Genomic DNA, 23,971 nt, shown 5'->3' on the forward strand with positions numbered 1-23,971 from the left:
CGCGTTGGGCCGCACGCGCGGGGGGGGGGGTCACGCACGGCGGGGCGACGTCACCGAGGAGCGGCGACGCGGGTTGGCGAACGTGCGTCGTGAAGTCAACGCCGGTGACGTCATGGAAATGTGGATGGAGGGGGGGGGCGCCCGAGGCGTGACGTCGTGTGGGCCCGAGGCAGTGGTCGAAAGGCGTGGCCTGAACTGTGGTGACGTCACGGACCCGGGGGGGGATGGACTGACGTCACCTAGAGCGAGACTGGGGGGAGCGGGGTTGTGTGTCATGACGTCACCGCCCAATACACACGCTTTGCTACCCACAGATCTCACTCCACGTGACCTCAAAGTGCACCTAGCCTGGCACAAAAGCCCCGTTGTTGGCACTCAACGAGGCTTTTGAGTACAGTACTGTAATCTGTTGCACCGTTTGCGCTGTTAGCTTCCTCAATTGGAATCCACACAGCAGCAATCAATGCCCCCTAGCGCGAGAACTTGGTAGGGCCCTCGTGAAAATCCGACCCCGGCTAAACGGGCACGAGTAGAAATAAAACGTGTTATCGTCAGGCTGAAATTAATCTGGAGCTGTGCGGGGCTGAGCTCTGGAAAGTTGGATTGGTGAATTGTGGGGCCCTCTCTCCGAGAAATATTCCGTGGGGAAATAGTCTTTGGTCCAGATTTCTGCGAGAATGATGAAAATCATTTCTCGACCCATGAATGATGGGGTGGAGGTCGCGTCGATTATTTGACCACGCATTCCGATGATCAGTGCGAGTTTGTGGAAGCGGGGGAGCACGAACGCGTGGGCATAGAAGTGAAGTACAACACTGGATTTGTCCGCCTTGCCCATTGCTGCCAGCACCACCACCACGGACCGGGCCGAGACCGTCAACGCCTTCCGAACCGGGCAATCGCTTGGAATCTCTCAGAGTGCAGCGCGATCCTTGCTTGAGAAATGTTCGTCAAGTAACGACGATCCAATCGATATTTGTGACTCTCTGGAATCGCTGCAGCACTTGACCACCCAGTTTCAGAGCCTAAGCTCGCACCGCCGTTTTGGCAGCGTGAGATGTTAACCGCCTCGCCTGGTGTACAGAAGGTCGTGGGTTTTATCCCAACTCTGACGCTTGCTGCTGTATATTTGGGGTTTGCGTGTCTCTCTCCCTGTGGTCGCGTGGATTTTTTTCAGGGTCCTCCGATTCATCTTCTTTGGTTCTTTCGGTAAAGTCACGTAGAATGAGAATAAAATAATAACATAAAACAATACAATTCTCACGACGTTTCGGCCACAACACAAGTGGCCTTCTTCAGGTGAAAGGAACAAACCTGTCGGGACGACAGAGCTTCAATGAGCGCTGCTAAGATTCGCAGCGTCTTGTAAGCTGGTTGAGAGAAGTAAGGCACCTTGACAAAGGGTTTTACATATCAAACAGGAGAATTTAGCATTGAAACAGTTGAGGGATTAGCTTGTGACTGGTCACAGAAATAGCTATGTTAAAGTCAAAGCCTACACATCCACAGAGGCATCCAGTACATGGACGCCAAAGGGGCTGCAACAACTCAACTATCATACAGTAAACCGATGTGAGAAAAAAAAACCTAAGTCTAAATTACATCAATATAATAAATGTACTCAATATATTCTTCAATAGGCTGAGCTATTAACAGCAACTGGGTATACACTACACTATATAATGAATTCCATATAGTAAACAGATAAAAAATATATAAACTACCTGAATGTTATCGATAAACTCTATATTCTCCAATCAGCTGAGCTACCAACAATAAGTCGTTATATATGACGATGCTATATGGCGAAAAAAATGGGTGGATTCTTACCCTCCACATCAGCAGCGGTCCGTGGTGCTGATGTGGAGGGAAAGAATCCACCCATTTTTTTCGCCATATAGCATCGTGATATATAACGACTTATTATTGGTAGCTCAGCTGATTGGAGAATATATAGTTTATTGATAACATTGAGGTAGTTTATATTTTAGTTTTTTATGTTTACTATATGGTATTCATTATATAGTGTAGTGTATACTCAGTTCATGTTAATAGCTCAACTTATTGAAGAATATATTGAATACATTTATTATATTGATGTAATTTAGACCTAGTTTTTTTCACATCGGTTTACTGCATGATAGTTGAGTTGTTGCAGCCCCTTTGGCGTCCATGTACTAGGTGCCTCTGTGGATGTGTAGGCTTTGACTTTAACATAGCTATTTCTGTGACCAGTCACAAGCTAATCCCTCAACTGTTTCAATGCTAAATTCTCCTGTTTGATATGTAAACCCCTTTGTCAAGGTGCCCCACTTCTCTCAACCAGCTTAAAAGACGCTGCGAATCTTAGCAGCGTTCATTGTAGCTCTGTCGTTCCGACAGGTTTGTTCCTTTCACCTGAAGGCCACTTGTGTTGTGGCCGAAAGCTCGTGAAAATTGTATTGTTTTATTTTATTCTCATTCTACGTGACTTTACCGAAAGAACCAAAGAAGATGAATCCTTGCAGTCACGAAAGCTTTAAATCGAAAAGGTCCTCCGATTTTTCTCTCTACATTTAGAAACACGCGTTGAGAGTAGTTGCCTGCTATAATCCACGTAATACACCACTTCGTTGAGTTAACATGTGTGGTCAAGTCGCTTCTAAAATAAAAGCTACAATGCTCATGGGGACCTTACCTGGCAAAATTAAAATAGTTCGTTTAATTAACGGATTACTAACGTAGCATATAATCACAATAACACACATTACAACTAATTACTAATCTACAACTCATTACTAATCGATTATATAATTACTGCACCTGAATGAGTTAAATGATGACGTCACCCTGCTGCTCTATTTAAGACCGGGAGCAAGTGAGGGCTTTATCATTCTGGCGAATTTCCCGATGATGCTGGATGTAATTACCAGCGAAACGTCGTATTCAAACTGTAAATGTTGTGGATTCACTCAACACACCGGTGGGCTAAAGTAGTGAACTAATTATCTTTTGTCAACGTGACACTTTTTTGCTGATTGGCCGTGTCGAGTGGCGGAGGGTTACGACACATTTATAATTAACGCGATCTAACCCAAAAACCTTTATTATGAATAAAATAGTTCATAGTTTATTTCATAGTTGAAACTTCGAGCTGCCACCACTGCTTGCTTCGTTCCCAACAATTCGGCTCCACGATGGGGTGGCACCCACCGCACCTTTGCTACGGCACTGCCCGGTTTCCGTCTCTCACGACCGGAGCCCTGGATCAGCAACCACCAGAACCTCCGCGGGCGTCAGCTCGACACTGTGACCTCCAGACTCGCAGGCTACCCGGCACGAGGCACACACACACACACACGTGGCGGCGTGAGGTGCGGCGGTTACTCTCGACACCATTTGTGTGTTGTGTTCCTTTTGTTTTATTGGCGTAACGTCTCTTGGCACATTGAGCAGAATCTCGGCGAGCGTTTCATTCATTCATCAGCCAGGTTAAGATGAGGTCGCGGGGTCATCACGAGGCCTGAGCCCACCCCCCCGCCATCCCATCCATGGGTTTAGTGCTCGGATAAACGGAACAATATCCCCCCCCCCCACGACTACTCAGAATGGAACGTCCCACATCTTCTAATTCAATCCGAATCAGAATATTTATTTATACTGGGGTGACCCAAGGTCTTCACGGGGGAAGGTGGGAGGGGGTGCGTGAAAGGGGGGTAGCAGTCGCGTAGCATCGGGGGGCTGTAGGGGGATGCTGGACGTGAGTGGAATTAATCGACGGTGGGCCAGCCCTTCGTTGTGCGCAAGCGGGGGATGGGCTATGGATGAGTCCACGATTTTTAAGCTAAATGCCAAAATAGAATCTGGTAAAAATCCTAGCAGAGTTTGGGGAAATTCCGGACGGCCGCGTAAGAAGGAACCTTTTATCAGACTGATCTAGAAACCACGGCGCCGGTGGTGGTCGCACCAACGAGCACGCGCATCACACGACGAGCTCCGTCACGAAGCGAACAAAATCAGAAATTGTCGTTCAAAATTGTGCAATGCGTCAAATCCGAAAGTCATCTCTCAGAGCCGAAAGTGCGAAAGATAGAAGCAGGTTGAGACGTCACCTGTTCCGTTCCACGTTTAACATTTGTTTAAAGTTTAACTATGAGTGTGTCATGCCCCCCCGACCCCCAAATATTTGTATGCCCCTGCTCTAAACAAGGTCACCCTATAGGCTTGGTGGGGGCGTGGGGGGAGGGGGAACTGGAGGCACTGTCCACCTGGGGGCCCCTTGGGCCTACCGAGGTCCTAAAGACTTGGAAACTCCTCTGGGGGCCCTCTCGGAACCCCCAGAGAGGCCCATCGACCCTCCGTGGGCCCTCTAGGCTCCTACAGGGCCCACGGAGGGATCATGGGAGCACACCCAGCCTCCCATAGAGGGGCCACGCAACCTGTGGGCTCATCCGCTGACCCCGAAAATCCACCTCGTGACCCTCCGGGGGGCTGACTGAGACTGCGAGATGCCGGTCAGGGTCAGGGGCTGAGGGCGGGGTCTTCGGGGGTAGACTTTCCCGTGAGGTCAGCCAGGGGGAAAGATGAGGGGTCCCAGGGGGTGGGGCCGTTAGTGAGAAGACTCGGATTGTTCTGGTTGGCCCCCCCACCCGTGATGAGGAGACTGTATCTCTCCTGCTGCCGCTGCCGGTAGCTGTCCTTCACGCGTCCTCGTTTCAGCTGTCCGTCCCTGTGCGCCCGACACAACAACAACGACAACAATGACAATGCTGCCGGGGTGTCATGGTTACCACACTGGGCCTGCCACGATGGTTGTTAAACTTATTATCGGTAGCCATGAGGTGACTTGGTCACGTTATGGTTCAGGCTAGAGGTAAAATGCTCGTCAGGCTAGAGGTCACATTATAGGTCAAACTAGAGGTGAGGTGATAGATCGGACTACGAGTCAGGTGACGGGTCAGACGACAAGTCGGGCAATAGGTCAGGTGAACAGGTGAGCCATGATGGTGAACCCTGGGCTTGGGCTGCCCTCACCAGATGAGGTCGACGAGGCCTCCCTGCCGCGCGATCTCCGCCTTCACGCGATTCGCAAACACGACCGCCTCCTCTCCCTCCTGCACAACCGCACAGAGAAAAACGATCCCCCGTATGGCCTTTACAGACTGTTGGGGCAAGTGCTGTTAGCGCACCTATGAAGGCAACCACACACAGCCCCACACACACACACACACAGCCCCACACACACACACACAGCCCCCCCCACACACACACACAGCCCCACACACACACACACAGCCACACACACACAGCCACACACACACACACAGCCCCACACACACACACAGCCCCACACACACACACAGCCACACACACACACAGCCCCACACACACACACAGCCCCACACACACACACACACAGCCTCACACACACACACAGCCCCACACACACACACACAGCCCCACACACACACACAGCCCCACACACACACACAGCCCCACACACACACACAGCCACACACACACACAGCCCCACACACACACACACACAGCCCTACACACACACACAGCCCCACACACACACACACAGCCCCACACACACACAGCCCCACACACACACAGCCCCACACACACACACAGCCCCACACACACACACACAGCCCCACACACACACACAGCCACACACACACACAGCCCCACACACACACACAGCCCCACACACACACACACACAGCCTCACACACACACACAGCCCCACACACACACACACAGCCCCACACACACACACAGCCCCACACACATACACAGCCCCACACACACACACACAGCCCCACACACACACACAGCCCCACACACACACACAGCCCCACACACACACACAGCCCCACACACACACACACACAGCCCCACACACACACACAGCCCCACACACACACACACACAGCCCCACACACACACACAACCCCACACACACACACAGCCCCACACACACACACAGCCCCACACACACACACAGCCACACACACACACAGCCCCACACACAACAACAACAACAACAACCGCCATTCGCCACTAAGTGGCGGTGACGTCACCACGACGCTTGTGCCAGGCTATGTGCACCCTGAGGCCACGTGAAGTGTCGAACGCCCGCTGGCAGGAGGTCACGGGGCAGACCCAGGTGCCACGGGTCGACTGACTGAGATGACTGGCTGATGCACCACCTGTGCCCCCTACTGTGCCAACCTGCTGTGCTTTAGCCACCCGGCGCTCCGCTCGCTGTTGTGAGCGTCGCTCCTCCGCCCTCCGTTGTTGTTGGAGGGCGACTGCCTCCAACTGCCCAGTAGCATCCTTCACGAGCCTCCTCCACAGAGGCCGATCTTGACACCGCTGGTACCAGTCATCGGCAAGTCCACTCAGCTCCACGTCCTCCTGTACCACATCACTCCATCTCTTCTCTAGCCCGTGCCGCGCCCGCTTAGCCCCCTCAATCCGGCCAAACAAAAGCTGTTTCGGCATGCGGTGGCTGGGCATGCGGGCTACATGACCCAGCCATCGCAGCCTTGCCTGCCGGAGGAGCTCACCGATGGGACCCTGCCCAGATCTTTCAAGGATTTGTGAGCTCCTCACACAATCCAGTCTGGTTAAACCCAGGATGGATCGTAGGCAGGTCAGCCTAAATGTTTCTAACCGGCGAAGATGTTCCATTAGGGGGGTCCACGTTTCGCAAGCGTAGAGAAGGGAGGGAATGACCGTGGCCGAGAAGACCTGAAGCTTAGTGCGGAGCGACAGCCCCACACACACACACAGCCCCACACACACACACACAGCCCCACGACACACACACACACACAGCCCCACACACACACACACAGCCCCACACACACACACAGCCCCACACATATACACAGCCCCACACACACACACAGCCCCCCACACACACACACACAGCCCCACACACACACAGCCCCACACACACACACAGCCCCACACACACACACAGCCCCACACACACACACACAGCCCCACACACACACACACACAGCCCCACACACACACACACACAGCCCCACACACACACACACACAACCCCACACACACACACAGCCCCACACACACACACACACAGCCCCACACACACACAGCCCCACACACACACAGCCCCACACACACACACACAGCCCCACACACACACACACACAGCCCCACACACACACACAGCCCCACACACACACACACAACCCCACACACACACACAGCCCCACACACAGCCCCACACACACACACAGCCCCACACACACACACAGCCCCACACACACACAGCCCCACACACACACACAGCCACACACACACACAGCCCCACACACACACACACACAGCCCTACACACACACACAGCCCCACACACACACACACAGCCCCACACACACACAGCCCCACACACACACAGCCCCACACACACACACAGCCCCACACACACACACACAGCCCCACACACACACACACACAGCCACACACACACACAGCCCCACACACACACACAGCCCCACACACACACACACACAGCCCCACACACACACACAGCCCCACATACATACACAGCCCCACACACACACACACAGCCCCACACACACACACACAGCCCCACACACACACACACAGCCCCACACACACACAGCCCCACACACACACACACACAGCCCCACACACACACACACAGCCCCACACACACACACAGCCCCACACACACACACAACCCCACACACACACACAGCCCCACACACACACACAGCCCCACACACACACACAGCCACACACACACACAGCCCCACACACACACACAGCCCCACACACACACACACAGCCCCACGACACACACACACACAGCCCCACACACACACACACAGCCCCACACACACACACAGCCCCACACACATACACAGCCCCACACACACACACAGCCCCCCACACACACACACACAGCCCCACACACACACAGCCCCACACACACACACACACAGCCCCACACACACACACAGCCCCACACACACACACAGCCCCACACACACACAGCCCCACACACACACACACACAGCCCCACACACACACACACACAACCCCACACACACACACAGCCCCACACACACACACACAGCCCCACACACACACAGCCCCACACACACACAGCCCCACACACACACACACAGCCCCACACACACACACACACAGCCCCACGACACACACACACACAGCCCCACACACACACACACAACCCCACACACACACACAGCCCCACACACACACACACAGCCCCACACACACACACACACAGCCCCACACACACACACACAGCCCCACACACACACACACAGCCCCACACACACACACAGCCCCACACACACACACACACAACCCCACACACACACACACACAGCCCCACACACACAGCCCCACACACACACACACAACCCCACACACACACACACAGCCCCACACACACACACACACAGCCCCACACACACACACAGCCACACACATACACAACCTTGGTGCACACTCTATTTTGTTCGCTTATGACTGTGTACGTGTCCACCACCGGCGTGTGCATCCACCGCTGACAACGCACAGTTAGCTGGAGGCGTCCACACCTCTCGGCCCCCGCGGGGACGGCTCACCTGGCGCGTCATGGGCGGCAGGTACCACACGTTGCACACGATCGCCCAGCTCGTCATCATGCGCAGCAGGTAGCTCACCATCCCGTACTTGCTGCTGTTCCAGAACGCGTCCCCAAACTGAGGGTCATACTTGGGGGACCGGGGTGGAGGGAGGGGGGAGTACAGAGGGGGAAACTGAGGTTATCTTCGGTCTGGGGCCTGTTGGTAGACGTAGGTGTTTAAAGGATTCAGGGTTAAGGGCTCGGGGGATGCAGGTTAAAGGGTTAGGTTTTATACCTGGAGGTGGAGGAGGTTCGGGGATAGTGTCCAGAGTTGAGTTCAGGGGTCAGGTTTATGGTGGAGGATTATGGATAGAGGTTAGATGTTGGGGTCTTGGGGGTTAGGAGTCAAGGTTAAGGTTGAGGATCAAAGGTTTAAGTTGAGGGTTTATGGTCTAGGAGTTAGACACATCGGGTTTGGGGATTTGGGCTTCCGAGTTAGGAATTGGGGCGAGGGGTTAATGGTTAGGACTCGGGATTAGGGGACAGAGTTGAGTAGTTTGGACCTAGGCTTTAGGTTCAGAATAGGGCGTCTGCTCAGGGTTGATGGTTCAGGATTTGAGGTGAGGTTTTTGGGTTATGTTATATGGGATAGAGGATAATGGTAAGAAGTTATGGTTTAGGGACTAGGGGATAGCGGTTGGATGTTTGGGTCTAGGGGATAGCAGTTTGGTGTTCGGGTCTAGGGGTTAGTGCAAAGCGTCTAAGGGTCTATAAATTGGAGGCTATGGATTAGGGTCTATGGACTCGTGCGAGGGTTAAGGTCTGTGGCCGAGTGCAAGGGGCTGCGGTTACCGATAGTATGCGCGCTACGTAAAGTGGTTAGGGGTAGGGTTGGGTTCCGGGGGATGCTCCCGACTCAAGTGAGGAGACGTGAGCCCCACCTTGATCGCGACAGGGTATATGATCCCCCCGATCTCAAAGCTGCCCTTCTTGAACATCATCACCGATGTGTTGTTAATGCACGTTCCTGCAGCAGCATACAGAGTACACACAGTATACACACTCAGCACACACAGTACACATTTACAGCACACCACAGCACACAAAGTACACATTTACAGCACACCACAGCACACACAGTACACATTTACAGCACACCACAGTACACACACAGTACACACAGTATACACATACGGCACACATAGTACACACTTACAGCACACCACAGCACACACAGTACACATTTACAGCACACTACAGTACACACACACAGTACACACACGGCACACACACAGTACACACACGGTACACACACAGTACACACACGGTACACACAGTACACACACGGTACACACACAGTACACACACACGGTACACACACAGTACACACATACGGTACACACACAGTACACACACACAGTACACACACGGTACACACACACACAGTACACACGGCACACACACGGTACACACACAGTACACACACACAGTACACACAGTACACACGCACAGTACACACACGGTACACACACGGTACACACACGGTACACACAGTACACACATACAGTACACACACAGTACACACACAGTACACACGCAGTACACACACAGTACACACACACAGTACACACACAGTACACACACACGGCACACACACAGTACACACACAGTACACACACGGCACACACACAGTACACACACAGTACACACACACGGTACACACACGGTGCACACACGGTACACACACAGTACACACACAGTACACACACAGTACACACACGGCACACACACAGTACACACACAGTACACACACAGTACACACACACGGTACACACACAGTACACACACAGTACACACACAGCACACACGCAGTACACACACAGTACACACACACAGTACACACATACAGTACACACATACAGTACACACACAGTACACACACCGTACACACACGGTACACACACACAGTACACACAGTACACACATACAATACACACACAGTACACACGGTACACACACAGTACACACACAGTACACACACACAGTACACACAGTACACACATACAGTACACACACAGTACACACACGGTATATGTCAAGAGGTGAAGGTTGTGTAAGGGATGGGCTTAGGGGAAGGTGAGGGGGGGTCAGGTGAGGGGCTTGTGAGGGACGGGGTGAGGGGGGGTGAGAGGGGGTAGGGGGGTGGGGGTGAGAGGGGGTGGGGGTAGGGAGGTGGGGGTGAGGGGGGGTGAGAGGGGGTGAGAGGGGGTGGGGGGGTGAAGGGGGTGGGGGGGTGGGGGTGATAGGGGGTGGGGGGGTGAGGGGGGTGGGGGGGTGGGGGTGAGGGGGGGTTGAGGGGGGGTGGGGGTGATAGGGGGTGGGGGGTAGGGGGTGGGCGGTAGGGGGTGGGGAGGTGGGGGTGAAGTTGGGGGTGAGAGAGGGGCGGGGGGTGGGGGTGAGGGGGGGTGGGGTGAGGGGGGGTTGAGGGGGGGTGAGAGGGGGTGGGGGTGAGTGGAGGGGTAGGGGTGAATGGGGGTGAGAGGGGGAGGGGGGTGAGGGGTGGGGGTGCACCTCACCCTCAGGGAAGATGAGAATTGGAAGTTTCACTTTGGCTGCCACGTGTTCCATGAGCCTGGGGGTGGGAGGGTGGACGGGGGGGGGGGCAGTGAAGCGGGGGGGGGGGGAGGTCAGTGAGGGGGGGGGCGGTGAGGGTGGGGGGTGTCAGGCGAGGGGGGAGCAGTGTGGTGGGGCGGCCGTGAGTGCGCATTACCATAGTGACGAGGTGCGTGTTGCCACGGCAACGGGGTCTGCGCTCACCTCTGCGTGACGAGGTGGCGGTCCTTCATCTCGGACCTCTCGAACCAGACGTGGAAGCAGGCGCGCTGCATGGCTCTCTGCATCACCCCCAGCAGGCCGCCGTGCACCTGGCCCACCTGCACGGGGGGGGGGAGCAGGTCAGTGAGTAGGGGTGGCAGCAGGGTGGGAGCAGGGAGGCAGCAGGGTGGGAGCAGGGTGGCAGCAGGGTGGCAGCAGGGAGGGAGCAGGGAGGGAGCTGGGTGGGAGCAGGGTGGCAGTCACCATGGCGTAGCACCCGTCAGCAGCGAGCACCACGACGTCGATTGGGGAAGTATGATTTGCCACGCAGATGCCCCCCTTCCGGGGTCGATTCTCCCTGGGGGGGCGGGGGAGGAGGGGGGTGAGGGCACAGGTGAGCATACGAGCGCGCAGGTGAGTGTGATCTTGAGCGTTCAAGTGACTGTAGAGGTGAAGTGGGTTGGTGAGTGCTGGTGAGTTGTGGGGAGCGGTAGTGCAGTGGTAAGCGCGCTGCGCTACGAACCCGGTGTCCCGAGTTCGAGTCCCGCTCACGGCAAACACCGGTGACGGTTACGTGAAACGGTCCTGGACGTCCCCTAGGTCGACTCAGCCTCAAATGAGTGCCTGGTGCGGTGTGTAAACATCGCCGCTAGGGAGACAAAGGCGGCCGGTGGTGGTGCTGGTCACCCACCCCCTTCGTGTGCCGTGTCGGCCTTCGTAGGTGCTCGTTAACGACACTTGCCCCAACAGTTTGGTCAGGCTATACGGGGGATCTTTGTCTTTGTAGTGGTGAGTGATGGTGATAGGTGAGGAATGGCCCTCACGTGTTGTGGTAGTGCACCACACCGCTCAGGCCACGCAGGCAGATCCGGTAGGCAGTGAGGTGGATTTTGTCACTCAGCCACTCCTTCACCCTGCACGCACACACACAGACAAAGATCCCCCAGGTAGCCTTGACAGATTGTGGGATCACCTATGAAGGCCGGCACGGCACACGAGGGGGTGCTGTGATGAAGGTGGTGGTGATGGTTGTGATGATAGTGATAGTGGTGATGGTTATGGTGCTAATGATGGTGATGGTACTGAAGATGGTGGTGGTGGTGATGGTACTGAAAATGGTGGTTGATGGTGGAGATAGTGGGGGTGATGGTGGTGGTGATGGAGGGGGTGATGGTGGAGATAGTGATGGTGGTGGTGATGGTGGGGGTGATGGTGGTGATGGTAGGGGTGATGGTGGGGGTGATGGTGGGGGTGATGGTAGGGGTGATGGTAGGGGTGATGGTGGAGATAGTGATGGTGGTGGTGATGGTGGGGGTGATGGTGGTGGTGGTGGTGATGGTGGGGGTGATGGTGGGGGTGATGGTGGAGATAGTGATGGTGGTGGTAATGGTGGGGGTGATGGTGATGGTGGGGGTGATGGTGGGGGTGATGGTGGTGGTGATGGTAGTGGTGATGGTGGTGGTGATGGTGGTGGTGATGGTGGGGGTAATGGTGGGGGTAATGGTGGTGGTGATGGTGGAGGTGATGGTGGGGGTGATGGTGGTGGTGATGGTGGGGGTGATGGTGGAGATAGTGATGGTGATGGTGGGGGTGATGGTGGTGGTGATGGTAGGGGTGATGGTGGGGGTGATGGTGGGGGTGATGGTAGGGGTGATGGTAGGGGTGATGGTGGAGATAGTGATGGTGGTGATGGTGGGGGTGATGGTGGTGGTGGTGATGGTGGGGGTGATGGTGGGGGTGATGGTGGAGATAGTGATGGTGGTGGTAATGGTGGGGGTGATGGTGATGGTGGGGGTGATGGTGGGGGTGATGGTGGTGGTGATGGTGGTGGTGATGGTGGTGGTGATGGTGGTGGTGATGGTGAGGGTAATGGTGGGGGTAATGGTGGTGGTGATGGTGGGGGTGATGGTGGGGGTGATGGTGGTGGTGATGGTGGGGGTGATGGTGGTGGTGATGCTGGTGGAGATAGTGGGGGTGATGGTGATGGTGGTGGTGGAGATAGTGGTGGTGATGGTGGTGATGGTGGGGGTGATGGTGGTGGAGATAGTGGTGGTGATAGTGGTGGTGGTGATGGTGGGGGTGATAGTGGTGTGTACCTGCTCTGGGGAAGGAAACCAACAGCTGAGGCTCCCACGACAAGCCACCCGATACCCAGTGAAGCCAGGCTCACCCTGCAACACACACCATCAATACCATCAACATCATGACCAGCAACATCGACATCTTCATGATCATTCACATGGACGTCACTGCCATCAGCGCCCTCGTGCCGGTCCGAGTTCGCGCGCCGTCCCTCCGCTGCAGGTGACGCTGCTGGGATCTGCGTGTGTAGGCGTGCCTGTGTGTGTGTAGGTGTACCTGTGTGTGTGCCTGTGTGTGTGCCTGTGTGTGTGCCTGTGTGTGTGCCTGTGTGTGTGCCTGTGTGTGTGTAGGTGTACCTGTGTGTGTGCCTGTGTGTGTGCCTGTGTGTGTGCCTGTGTGTGTGCCTGTGAATGTATGTGTGCGTGTGTGGGAGTGGTAGTGTAGCGGTGTCGAACCCGGCGACCCGAGTTCGATTCCTGCTCACGGCCAAAACCAGTGACGAGCTGATCCGGTCATGGGCCTTCTCCAGGTCGATTCAGCCTCAAATGAGTACCTGGTGCGATGTGTAAAGACAAAGGCGGCCGAGCGTGGTGTTGACCACGCTTCCTCAGTACTTGCCCCAAACAGTCTATAAAAGCTACACGGGAGATCTTTGTCTTTGTACTGTTTGTTGCTGTGACGTTCTCACCCGCCCCTGCTGGACACCTGTGAAAAAGAGCTTTTTTGCTCATCGGATTCCTCCAGGATGAATGCTGGGTATTCTTATTTTTTGTTATAAATTGTCCCCGTGTGTGCGTGCAGACAACGTGACAGCCCCGCAGCAAGACAACAGCGTCACGTGGTCACCAACACGGCCTGGACGCGTGGTGGGCACACGGCCTCTCTTCTGCATTGTGGCCTCAGTGACCTGGCGGGAGCAGGAGGGGGAGGAGTGGGGGGGGGGGCTGATGATGGTGTGGTGGGGGGCCATACCAAACATGTTGACAACCATGAAGTTGGAGAGATGGGCGGGTGGGGGGGGGGAGATTGAGAGCAGAGAGGGGAGAAGGCGGGTTAGAGAGAGGGGAGATTGGGGGCAAAAGGAGAGGATTGAGGGGGCCGGGAGAGGGAGGGGAGGGGGCCGGGAGAGGGAGGGGGAGTAACTCTGTCCTCGTGGTGATGTCGCAATCCCTGGCAGCATTGAGGGGAACAAATCTGGTGACGGATTTAGATGGAGGGGTGGAAAGGGGGGGGGGGGTGGAAACAGAAGGGGGCTCTCGTACCACGCGCATGAGTGGAGTGGACGTGTGGTGTGTGTGGTGTGTGTGTTGTTTGTGTGCGCTGAATATAAACACCACACACCACCAACAACAACAGCCGCCATTCGCCACGTAAGTGGGGGTTGACGTCACCACGGCCCTTGTGCCAGGTTGGGTGCACACACCGCACGAACACACAACGCCGTTCACAGTGACGTCGGATGAGAGGGCACCTATTGAGGCTAGCACAGCGCACGAGGGAGTGGCGGTTGGCCAGCCGTCTTTGTTTCCCCCAAGCCGATGTTTACGCGTGATACTGAGTGGGCCCTAGGGAAGGGCCCAGGACCGGTTCATCAGATATTCATCACTCGAGTCGCCGGGTCCGTAGCACAGCGCGCTAACCGCTGCTCCACCGCCCCCCCCCCCCCAAACATGCAGACACACGCGCACACACGCGCGTCACACCTGGCATTATTTGTGTCACGGGGACCCACGTTCTTTCTCCACGTGGTTCGGGACGGGGGCCATGGGGGATCATGGTGGTTTGTGGGGGGCGCGGGGGGGGGGGTGGCTAAACCTGTCCCTGCAGCCCCCCCCCCTCGTCTCTACTCCCTCCCTTTCAGATCCCCAATCTCAGACCCCCCCCCCCCCACCCATTTATGTATCCTCTCTACGTATCTCTATCCACACCTGCCCCCCCCCTGCTCCTCTCCCCACCCCCCTCTGCACTCACCTATGGGATGACCTATTCCTCCAGCACCACGTGTCACCACCCTGCTGCCCCTCCAATCCCTATTGCCCTATCCCCTTTCCAGTCCCCTCCCGCATTCGCTACCTCTGCACCCCACGAACCCTGACCCCTACCCTCCTCACGCCCCCTCCCCCCACCGCGGCCTCAATTCACGCGCATGGGGATCAAGTAACGCGCCAGCACTCCGTGTCCCAATCCCTGCTCCCCCATCCCTCCACCCCCTCTCCCCACTACCTCCCCCTACTCACCACACGCGCAACGAGGATGCACTCCGAGCCTCCATTATCGTACCCCCCTCTCCGCTTCCTCGTCTCCCATGAAAGATCCCGTGACGGTATTGGCGAGCGTAGACCCATTGTCCGCCGGCGTCACGGTCCAGATTTTGCCAAATGTGAAAAATTACTCCGCTGGATTACACAGAGCGAGCATCGCCCCCCCTCCCTCCCTCCCTCCCTCCCCCCCACTACTGCGGAAACCTGGCAGGACCCTCCTGACGATAGTCATGAGACTCAGCGAGGCTTTCCTGTATGTACGTTGATACTTATTTCGCACCGTACGTAGCCAACTGCGCTAATTGTCGGGTAATCAAACATCATAATAATATACTCTACACCACCCCCTCCTGCTCCCCCCTCCTCCCCTCGCCCCCCCCCCCTACTCACCTGACAGGCAGGAGAATGAAGTAGCGCACCAGCACGCCTCGCCCCCCCCCCCTGCTCCCCCCTCCTCCCCTCGCCCCCCCCCCCCTACTCACCTGACAGGCAGGAGAATGAAGTAGCGCACCAGCACGCCGAGCCCCCACACGGCCGTGAGCTTAGCGCTCACGTGGGAGAAGTCGCAGTTGGTGCGCGTCAGCAGGTTCCACGACTCGAGCTCCTCGGCCGAGAAGCGCTGTGTCACGTCGTCCTCCACGATGGCCTCCAGGCCGCGGCGAGCGAACCACATCGCGTCGGACATCGTGAACTCGCCCGCCGCCGTGGCGGGGGCGCTCATGGTCGGCGGGGGGGAGTGGGGGGCGCCCCCCCCCTCCTCGTCCCCCGCGGGAGCCCCCCCCCGGCACACCGGCTCCTCGTAGTGGTCGTAGTCGTCCCGCAAGCGGCTCACCTCCTCCTCGAGGTTGGAGGACGACTCCCGCTTGATGAGCCCTGCGTGACCGAGAGGGATTGCAGCTGTGGGATTCAGCCTCTGCTTGAACCAATGGAACAACTTTCAAAGTGTCATTTTATTGTAATAGGTAAGGCCCCACTGAGCTATGTTGCTCGTTGTTTTTTTAATCAAAAGCGACCTGGCCATCACAAACGGTAGCTCAACCAAGTGGCTGCTATCATCATTACGTGGGAATTCATAGTGGCAGTCAATTACTCTAAACATGCGATTTTATAAACTCACAGAGACCCATACTCATAGAGACCCATACAGACCTACAAAGACCCATACAGACCCACAAAGACCCATACAGACCCACAAAGACCCATACAGACCCACAGAGAACCAATACTCACAGAGACCCACAGAGACCCATCCAGACCCACAGAGACCCATACTCAGAGACCCACAGAGACCCATCCAGACCCACAGAGACCCATACTCACAGAGACCCACAGAGACCCATTCAGACCCACAGAGACCCATCCAGACCCACAGAGATCCATACTCACAGAGACCCATACAGACCCATACTAAAGCTCAACCATATTTTTTATTTTGCCAGGTAAGGCCAGACAAAGCTTTTCGCTTCTTTTTCAGAAGCGACCTGGCCATCACTAACGACCGCTCAACGAAGTGGCTGATATCACGTGGACAATTACTGCGGCCAAATACACTGAATGCTGGTGAACTGCCAGACGTTCAGGGGCAAGGACCCTTTCTCATTAATATTCGTGGTCCGGGTTTGACGTAAATGTATATATATAAAATGAACGATACGGCATAATCATTAACGTCGCTGTACAGAATATAAATAACGAAGTCAACGATCAGAGAGACAATTTGCCTCCTTCACAAAGCTTCTCCCTCCATTGCCCGGAGGGGCGGTGGAGGCCACTGGGAGAGTTGGGGCACCGTGACGGGGGGGCCAGGCGGTAGACGCGAAGAGGGTGCGGGGGGGTGAGGGGAGGGGGGTTGGGGGGGGTAAGGTGGGGGGCAGTCACGTGACGCACCGCTGGGGCTCGTCTTGTAGAACGACTGGAGTCTCTCGCGGCGGCCCCGCTCCATGCGACACGTGGCCCACTGCACAACACACGCAGCACGTGCGTGCGTCACACAGTACTCACGCAGCACACGTGCTGCACACAGTACTCACGCAGCACACGTGCGTCACACAGTACTCACGCAGCACGTGCGTGCGTCACACAGTACTCACACAGCACACGTGCGTCACAAAGTGCTCACGCAGCACACGTGCGTCACACAGTACTCACGCAGCACACGTGCGTCACACAGTACTCACGCAGCACACGTGCGTCAGAAAGTGCTCACACAGCACGTGCGTGCGTCACACAGTACTCACGCAGCACGTGCGTGCGTCACACAGTACTCACACAGCACACGTGCGTCACAAAGTGCTCACGCAGCACACGTGCATCACAAAGTGCTCACGCAGCACACGTGCGTCACACAGTACTCACGCAGCACACGTGCGTCACACAGTACTCACGCAGCACACGCGTGCGTCACACAGTACTGACAGAGCGCATACCAAAAATACAGCTCCAAGGATTACAACAGAGATTACACTTGTAAGGGATTACATCTGGAAGGGATTACACCTAAAATACCTGTAAAATATTACACCTGAGATTACACCTGCATGGGATTCAACCTGAGACTAATCATCTGAGATTACACCTGTAAGTGATTGCACCTGAGATTACAACTGGAAGGGATTACACCTTGAAGGGATTACACCTAAAATACCTGTAAAATATTACACCTGAGATTACACCTGCATGTGATTCAACCTGAGATTAATCATCTGAGATAACACCTGTAAGGGATTACACCTGAGATTACACTTGCATGGCAAGTGTGTCGTTGTACGTGTGTGGCGCGTGTGGTGTGTGTGTGGTGTGTATATATGCGCGTGTGATGTGTAGTTTGTGTGGTGTGCATAAAGTGTCCGTGTTGGTGTGGCGCGTCTTTGTGTCTTTTTGTGTGTCTTACGTGTATGTGTTTGTATGCACAGCGTGTGATATAATCATGTTGTGAGCACGTACTGTGTGTACGGGACATTTGTAAAAACAACACATTAGCACGCCGCAGGGTGTACAAAGTTCCTTGGCACGTGCCGTGACGGGCAACCGCACGGTCCCACCATGCCCCGTCCGGTGCCCGCCTCGCGAACACATCGCCCGGCCGGAATCGTCGCCCACACGCACGAAGCTTCGCTCGCCACACATGAACCAACGAGGCCTTTGCCGATCTCGTCCAGCAGCGCGCGACACTTCCCCGACGCTCATCCTCGCAGCGGCGCTTTCAGAATGCGCCTCTGCGGCCGTCTGGAACGCTCTGCCTTCCGATATGAGGAAGAAACTGGGAGCTGTGCACTTTTACATCTAAATAAAAAAACTAATTTCTCTCGAACTGCTTCTTGCGTTTCGTTTGTTGCCCTTCCCCAGCACCTCCGATTAGCGCGGTCGGCTACGTACGGCGCGAAAGAAGTGCAACCCACGCACGCGCGCGCGCGGTGTCACTATCTTGTTGATGTACGTGCGGAGTGAGTGTTTACGTGATGTCCGTCTGTGTGTGTGTAGTAGAAGTGTGTATACAGGTGGAGCGGTAGTGTAGGGAGTGGGGGGCAAGGTTGGGCAAGGTGGGGGGGGGCAGACATCACCTGAAAGAGTCGCAGTAGGTTTTGCATGTACACCTTCCTGAGGCCCAGAGAAAATCCCAGCGTCGAAGGAACAACCACCAGGCCCAGGAGCCACGCCATTCCGGCAGAGAGGACCCCCCCACCCAGGGACAGGACCCCCCCAACCAGAGCCAACAGACCCCCGGGCATTGCGAACCCCTGGGAGAAAAAGCGGAGCGCGAGGGAGATACGGGGAGAGGGATGCGGAGGTGATGGAGAGAATGACAGGGAGAGACAGAGGGCGAGGGAGAGGCAGATGAATATGGGGGGGACGGGAGATGGGGTAGAGACAAGCAGAGGGAGCAGAGCAAGAGAGACAGAGAGATAGACACAGGGAGAGAGACAGGGAGAGAGGAGGGGAGGGACAGAAAGACACGCACACAGCACACGCACACAGCGCACACACACACAGTCCACACACACACAGCACACACAAACAGCGCACACACAAAGAGAGAGAGAGCAATGGAGAGAGATCGAGAGGAGGGCGGGGCGAGCCGGGAGAGAGGCGGAGGGGACAAAAGTCACAGAGACTCTGCCCCGACCCCGGGCAGTGCTCCAACAGAGCTCCCCTCCTGTAACACTCACACAGTACACACACGCACTCACACTACACACACACAGTACACACACAGTACACACAGTACACACGCACACACACTCACACGTACACACACGCGCACACACACACAGTACACACCCACACGCACACACACACGCACGCTCACACGCACGCTCACACGCACACACACAGTACACACGCACACACACAGTACACACACAGTACACTCACAGTGCACACACGCACAAGCAACGCACACGCAACAACAACAACAACAACCGCCATTCGCCACTAAGTGGCGGTGACGTCACCACGACGCTTGTGCCAGGCTATGTGCACCCTGAGGCCACGTGAAGTGTCGAACGCCCGCTGGCAGGAGGTCACTCACACGCACACACACACACAGGCACACACGCACGCACACACGCACACAAACACACACACACACGCACGCACACACAGTACACACACACAGTACACACACACAATACACTCACAGTACACACGCACACGCACGCACACACACTCACACGCACGCACACGCACACACGCACACACAGTACACACACAGTACACACATTACACACAGTGCACACACACACAGTACACTCACAGTACACGCACGCGCACACACGCACACAACAACAACCGCCATTCGCCACGAAGTGGCGGTGACGTCACCACGACGCTTGTGCCAGGCCATGTGCACCTTGAGGCCACGTGAAGTGTCGAACGCCCGCTGGCAGGAGGTCACGGGGCAGACCCAGGTGCCACGGGTCGACTGACTGAGATGACTGCTGGCTGATGCACCACCTGTGCCCCCTACTGTGCCAACCTCCACGCACACACACACGCACACACACACACGTACACACACGCACGCACACGCGCGCACACACACACTCACACGTACACACACGCACACACACACGTACACACGCACACACACGTACACACACGCACACACGTACACACACGCACACACACGTACACACACGCACACACACACGTACACACGCACACACACACACACGCACACACACGTACACACACGCACACACGTACACACACGCACACACACACGTACACACACGCACACACACACGTACACACACACACTCACGCGCGTGTGCACAGCGCCCCAGTTGGCCACTCGTCGCGTTCCGCGCCGGGCCGCTCCGTCGGGCGTCTGCGGCGGTGAGGAGGAGGAGGGGTGGGGAGGGGTGGGGGGTGGGGGAGTGGGAGAGAGGTGAGCGCGGGGTGACGAGATCCCGGGTTGGTGAGTGGGTGGTATGGTGAGGGCATGGCGTCGAGTCGGGGTGGATGGGGGTGGGATTCGGGGGTGCTTGCTGGGTGCGTAGTGTGTGTGTCAGTGTGTATGTGTCAGTGTGTGTGTGTCAGTGTGTGTCAGTGTGTGTGTGTCAGTGTGTGTGTGTGTCAGTGCGTGTGTCAGTGTGTGTGTGTGTCAGTGTGTGTCAGTCACCGCCACTTAGTGGCGAATGGCGGTTGTTGTTGTCAGTGTATGTGTCAGTGTGTGTGTCAGTGTGTGTCAGTGTGTGTGTGTCAGTGTGTGTGTGTCAGTGTGTGTCAGTGTGTGTGTGTCAGTGTGTGTCAGTGTGTGTGTGTCAGTGTGTGTCAGTGTGTGTGTGTCAGTATGTGTGTGTCAGTGCGTGTCAGTGTGTGTGTGTCAGTGTGTGTCAGTGTGTGTGTCAGTGCGTGTCAGTGTGTGTGTGTCAGTGTGTGTCAGTGTGTGTGTGTGTCAGTATGTGTCAGTGTGTGTGTGTCAGTGTGTGTCAGTGTGTGTGTGTCAGTGTGTGTGTGTCAGTGCGTGTCAGTGTGTGTGTGTCAGTGTGTGTCAGTGTGTGTGTCAGTGTGTGTCAGTGTGTGTCAGTATGTGTCAGTGTGTGTGTGTCAGTGTGTGTCAGCCTTCATAGATGCTCGCTAACAGCACTTGTCCCAACAGTCTGTTAAGGCTACACGGGGGACCTTTGTTGTTGTTGTTGTTCTCCGCAGCGGGGAGCACACAGGTGGTGCCTCTGTCAGTCATCTCAGTCGGTCAGCCCAGAACAAGTACAATACGTCTGGTGCTGCTGCGTTGGCAGTGGTGTGCAACCACAGATAACAACAACTCAACACGTTCGTCAATAACAACGCTGTGACCTTTAACGTAAACATCAATGTAATCGGCGACGTTTCATGACCATGGCCCTTTTGAACATAGCGAGTCAATGCCAGCTGGGCCTGCCCCGTGACCTGCTCCCGTCAGCGCGCCTTCGGCACTTCACGTGACACCTCAAAGTAGCACCTAGCCTGGCACAGGGGCCCCTGGCGGGACCGCCACTTCGTGTGGAGTGGTCAATGCGTGTTGAGGGCGGCGGGGTTGGTACCGCATGCGTTGACGGGGAGTGCAGGGAGCGGTGGTGGAGCGGTTAGCACGCTACGCTACGACCCCGGCGTTGCGAGTTCGATTCCCGCTCAAGGCCAACTCCAGTTGCGATTATCCGAACCTGTCCTGGGCCTCCCCAAGGTCGACTCAAACGAGTACCTGGCGCGATTTGTAAACATCGCTACTGGGGAGACAAAGGCGGTCGGGCGTGGTGCTGGCCTCCCACCCCCTCGTGTACCGTGCCGAGGTGCTACTCGCTCACTGCACTTGCCCCAACAGTCTGTGAAGGCTACACGGGGGATCTTTGTCTTCGACGGGGTGTGTGCAGGGTGCAGGGTGCACGCCATGGGAGCTGATGTGGCACGGGTCCCCTCCCCCTCCTACCCTGGTCCCCCGCCCCTATCGCCCCATCCCATTTTTAGCGACCCTGGGCGGGCGGATAGGACAGACACGTGTCACGTTTCACTACTCTGTTCATTGCGTCTGCATGGGTCTCGTTGGGTCTGAATGGGTCTACAAAGGTTTGACTTGGACTGGATGGGCCTCAGTATGTCCGATTAAAAATGTGTGGGTCTGATTTTCGTCTGACTAAGTCTGAGTGTGTCTGGATAAGTCTGATTGGGTCTGGATGGATTTCCATGGGTCTACATGGGTCTGGGTGGGTCCGGGTGGGTTTATAGGGGTCTTGGTGGGTTCATATGGATCTGGGTGGGTTTATATGGGTCTGGGTGGGTTTATATGGGTCCAGGTGGGTTTATATGGGTCTGGGTGGGGTTATATGGTTCTAGGTGAGTTTATATGGGTGGGTTTATATGGGGCTGGGTGGGTTTATATAGGTATGGGTGAGTTTATATGGGTCTGGGTGGGTTTATATGGGTCTGGGTGTGTTTATATGGGTCTGGGTCGGCCTGATAAGGCGGCCGGATCTGGGTCGGTCTGGGTGGGTCTCCACTCGTCCGTGCCCTTCTCACTCGGGGCAGCGAGCGACGTCTGCAGCTGCAGTAAAGGTTACGCAATCACCTCCCCGCTCCTCTCCTGCTACCACGGGGACAACAGGGACAACGGGTCAAAGGTCGGGGTTTGCGATGTGGAGGGGGGCGCCCCACGTCCTGGGTCCACGTCACTGCGTGGGGAATCCCTCCCTTACTGTTGTGTTGTCATTGTGTTATTTGTTTTGTTGTTGTGTTGTTTCCCGTATGCTTTGTTGCGTTGTTGTTGTGTTGTTTGTTTTGTTGATGTGTTGTTTGCTGTTATGTTGGCATCGTTTTTGCTGTGTTGTTTTTATGTAATTGTGTTGGTGTTTGTTTTGTTATTGTTTTTACATTGTTGTTGTGTTTGTTTTGTCGGTGTATTTGTGTCGTTATTTGTTGTACGGCCCACTGAAGTGGATCACACAGAGCTACCTCTGGGAGTGACTTCTTGTCCACCCACAGGAGGAGGCAGCACTGCCCCACCCACTCTGCCGGAGTGACGTTCGTCACGTGACGGTCACCCCCCCCCCCCCCCCGTTTTAATGATCAGAGTTGAAAGTCCAAGCAAATCAAGTAGCGGACGATATTGTACGTGATGGACATTGTTAGTCTGTGGGTGTCTGTGTGAGCCTGTGGGTCTCTTTGTGAGTCTGTGGGTCTCTGTGTGAGTCTGTGGGTCTATGTGTGAG

At 55.7% G+C, this 23,971-nt stretch overlaps 1 protein-coding gene across 1 annotated transcript; it reads right to left on the bottom strand.

Annotated features, from left to right (window-relative positions):
- Window positions 1-3,377: 3,377 nt before the first annotated feature.
- LOC116941389 (glycerol-3-phosphate acyltransferase 3-like) lies at window positions 3,378-19,852 on the bottom strand. The gene is made up of 12 exons (XM_032952466.2): window positions 19,346-19,852; window positions 17,673-17,742; window positions 16,268-16,658; window positions 13,539-13,613; window positions 12,267-12,356; window positions 11,707-11,800; window positions 11,446-11,561; window positions 11,205-11,260; window positions 9,570-9,655; window positions 8,648-8,776; window positions 5,014-5,093; window positions 3,378-4,708 (listed from the first exon to the last, which is right to left on the bottom strand). The coding sequence occupies exons 1-12, from the start codon at window positions 19,511-19,513 to the stop codon at window positions 4,501-4,503; spliced, it is 1,563 nt and encodes a 520-aa protein (XP_032808357.1). The 5' UTR covers window positions 19,514-19,852; the 3' UTR covers window positions 3,378-4,500.
- Between the last annotated feature and the right edge of the window lie 4,119 nt (window positions 19,853-23,971).

The sequence above is a fragment of the Petromyzon marinus genome, chromosome 11 (assembly GCF_048934315.1).
Source record: "Petromyzon marinus isolate PM22_M1 ecotype Great Lakes invasive population chromosome 11, UKy_Petmar_22M1.pri1.0, whole genome shotgun sequence".
Taxonomy (NCBI): domain Eukaryota; kingdom Metazoa; phylum Chordata; class Hyperoartia; order Petromyzontiformes; family Petromyzontidae; genus Petromyzon; species Petromyzon marinus.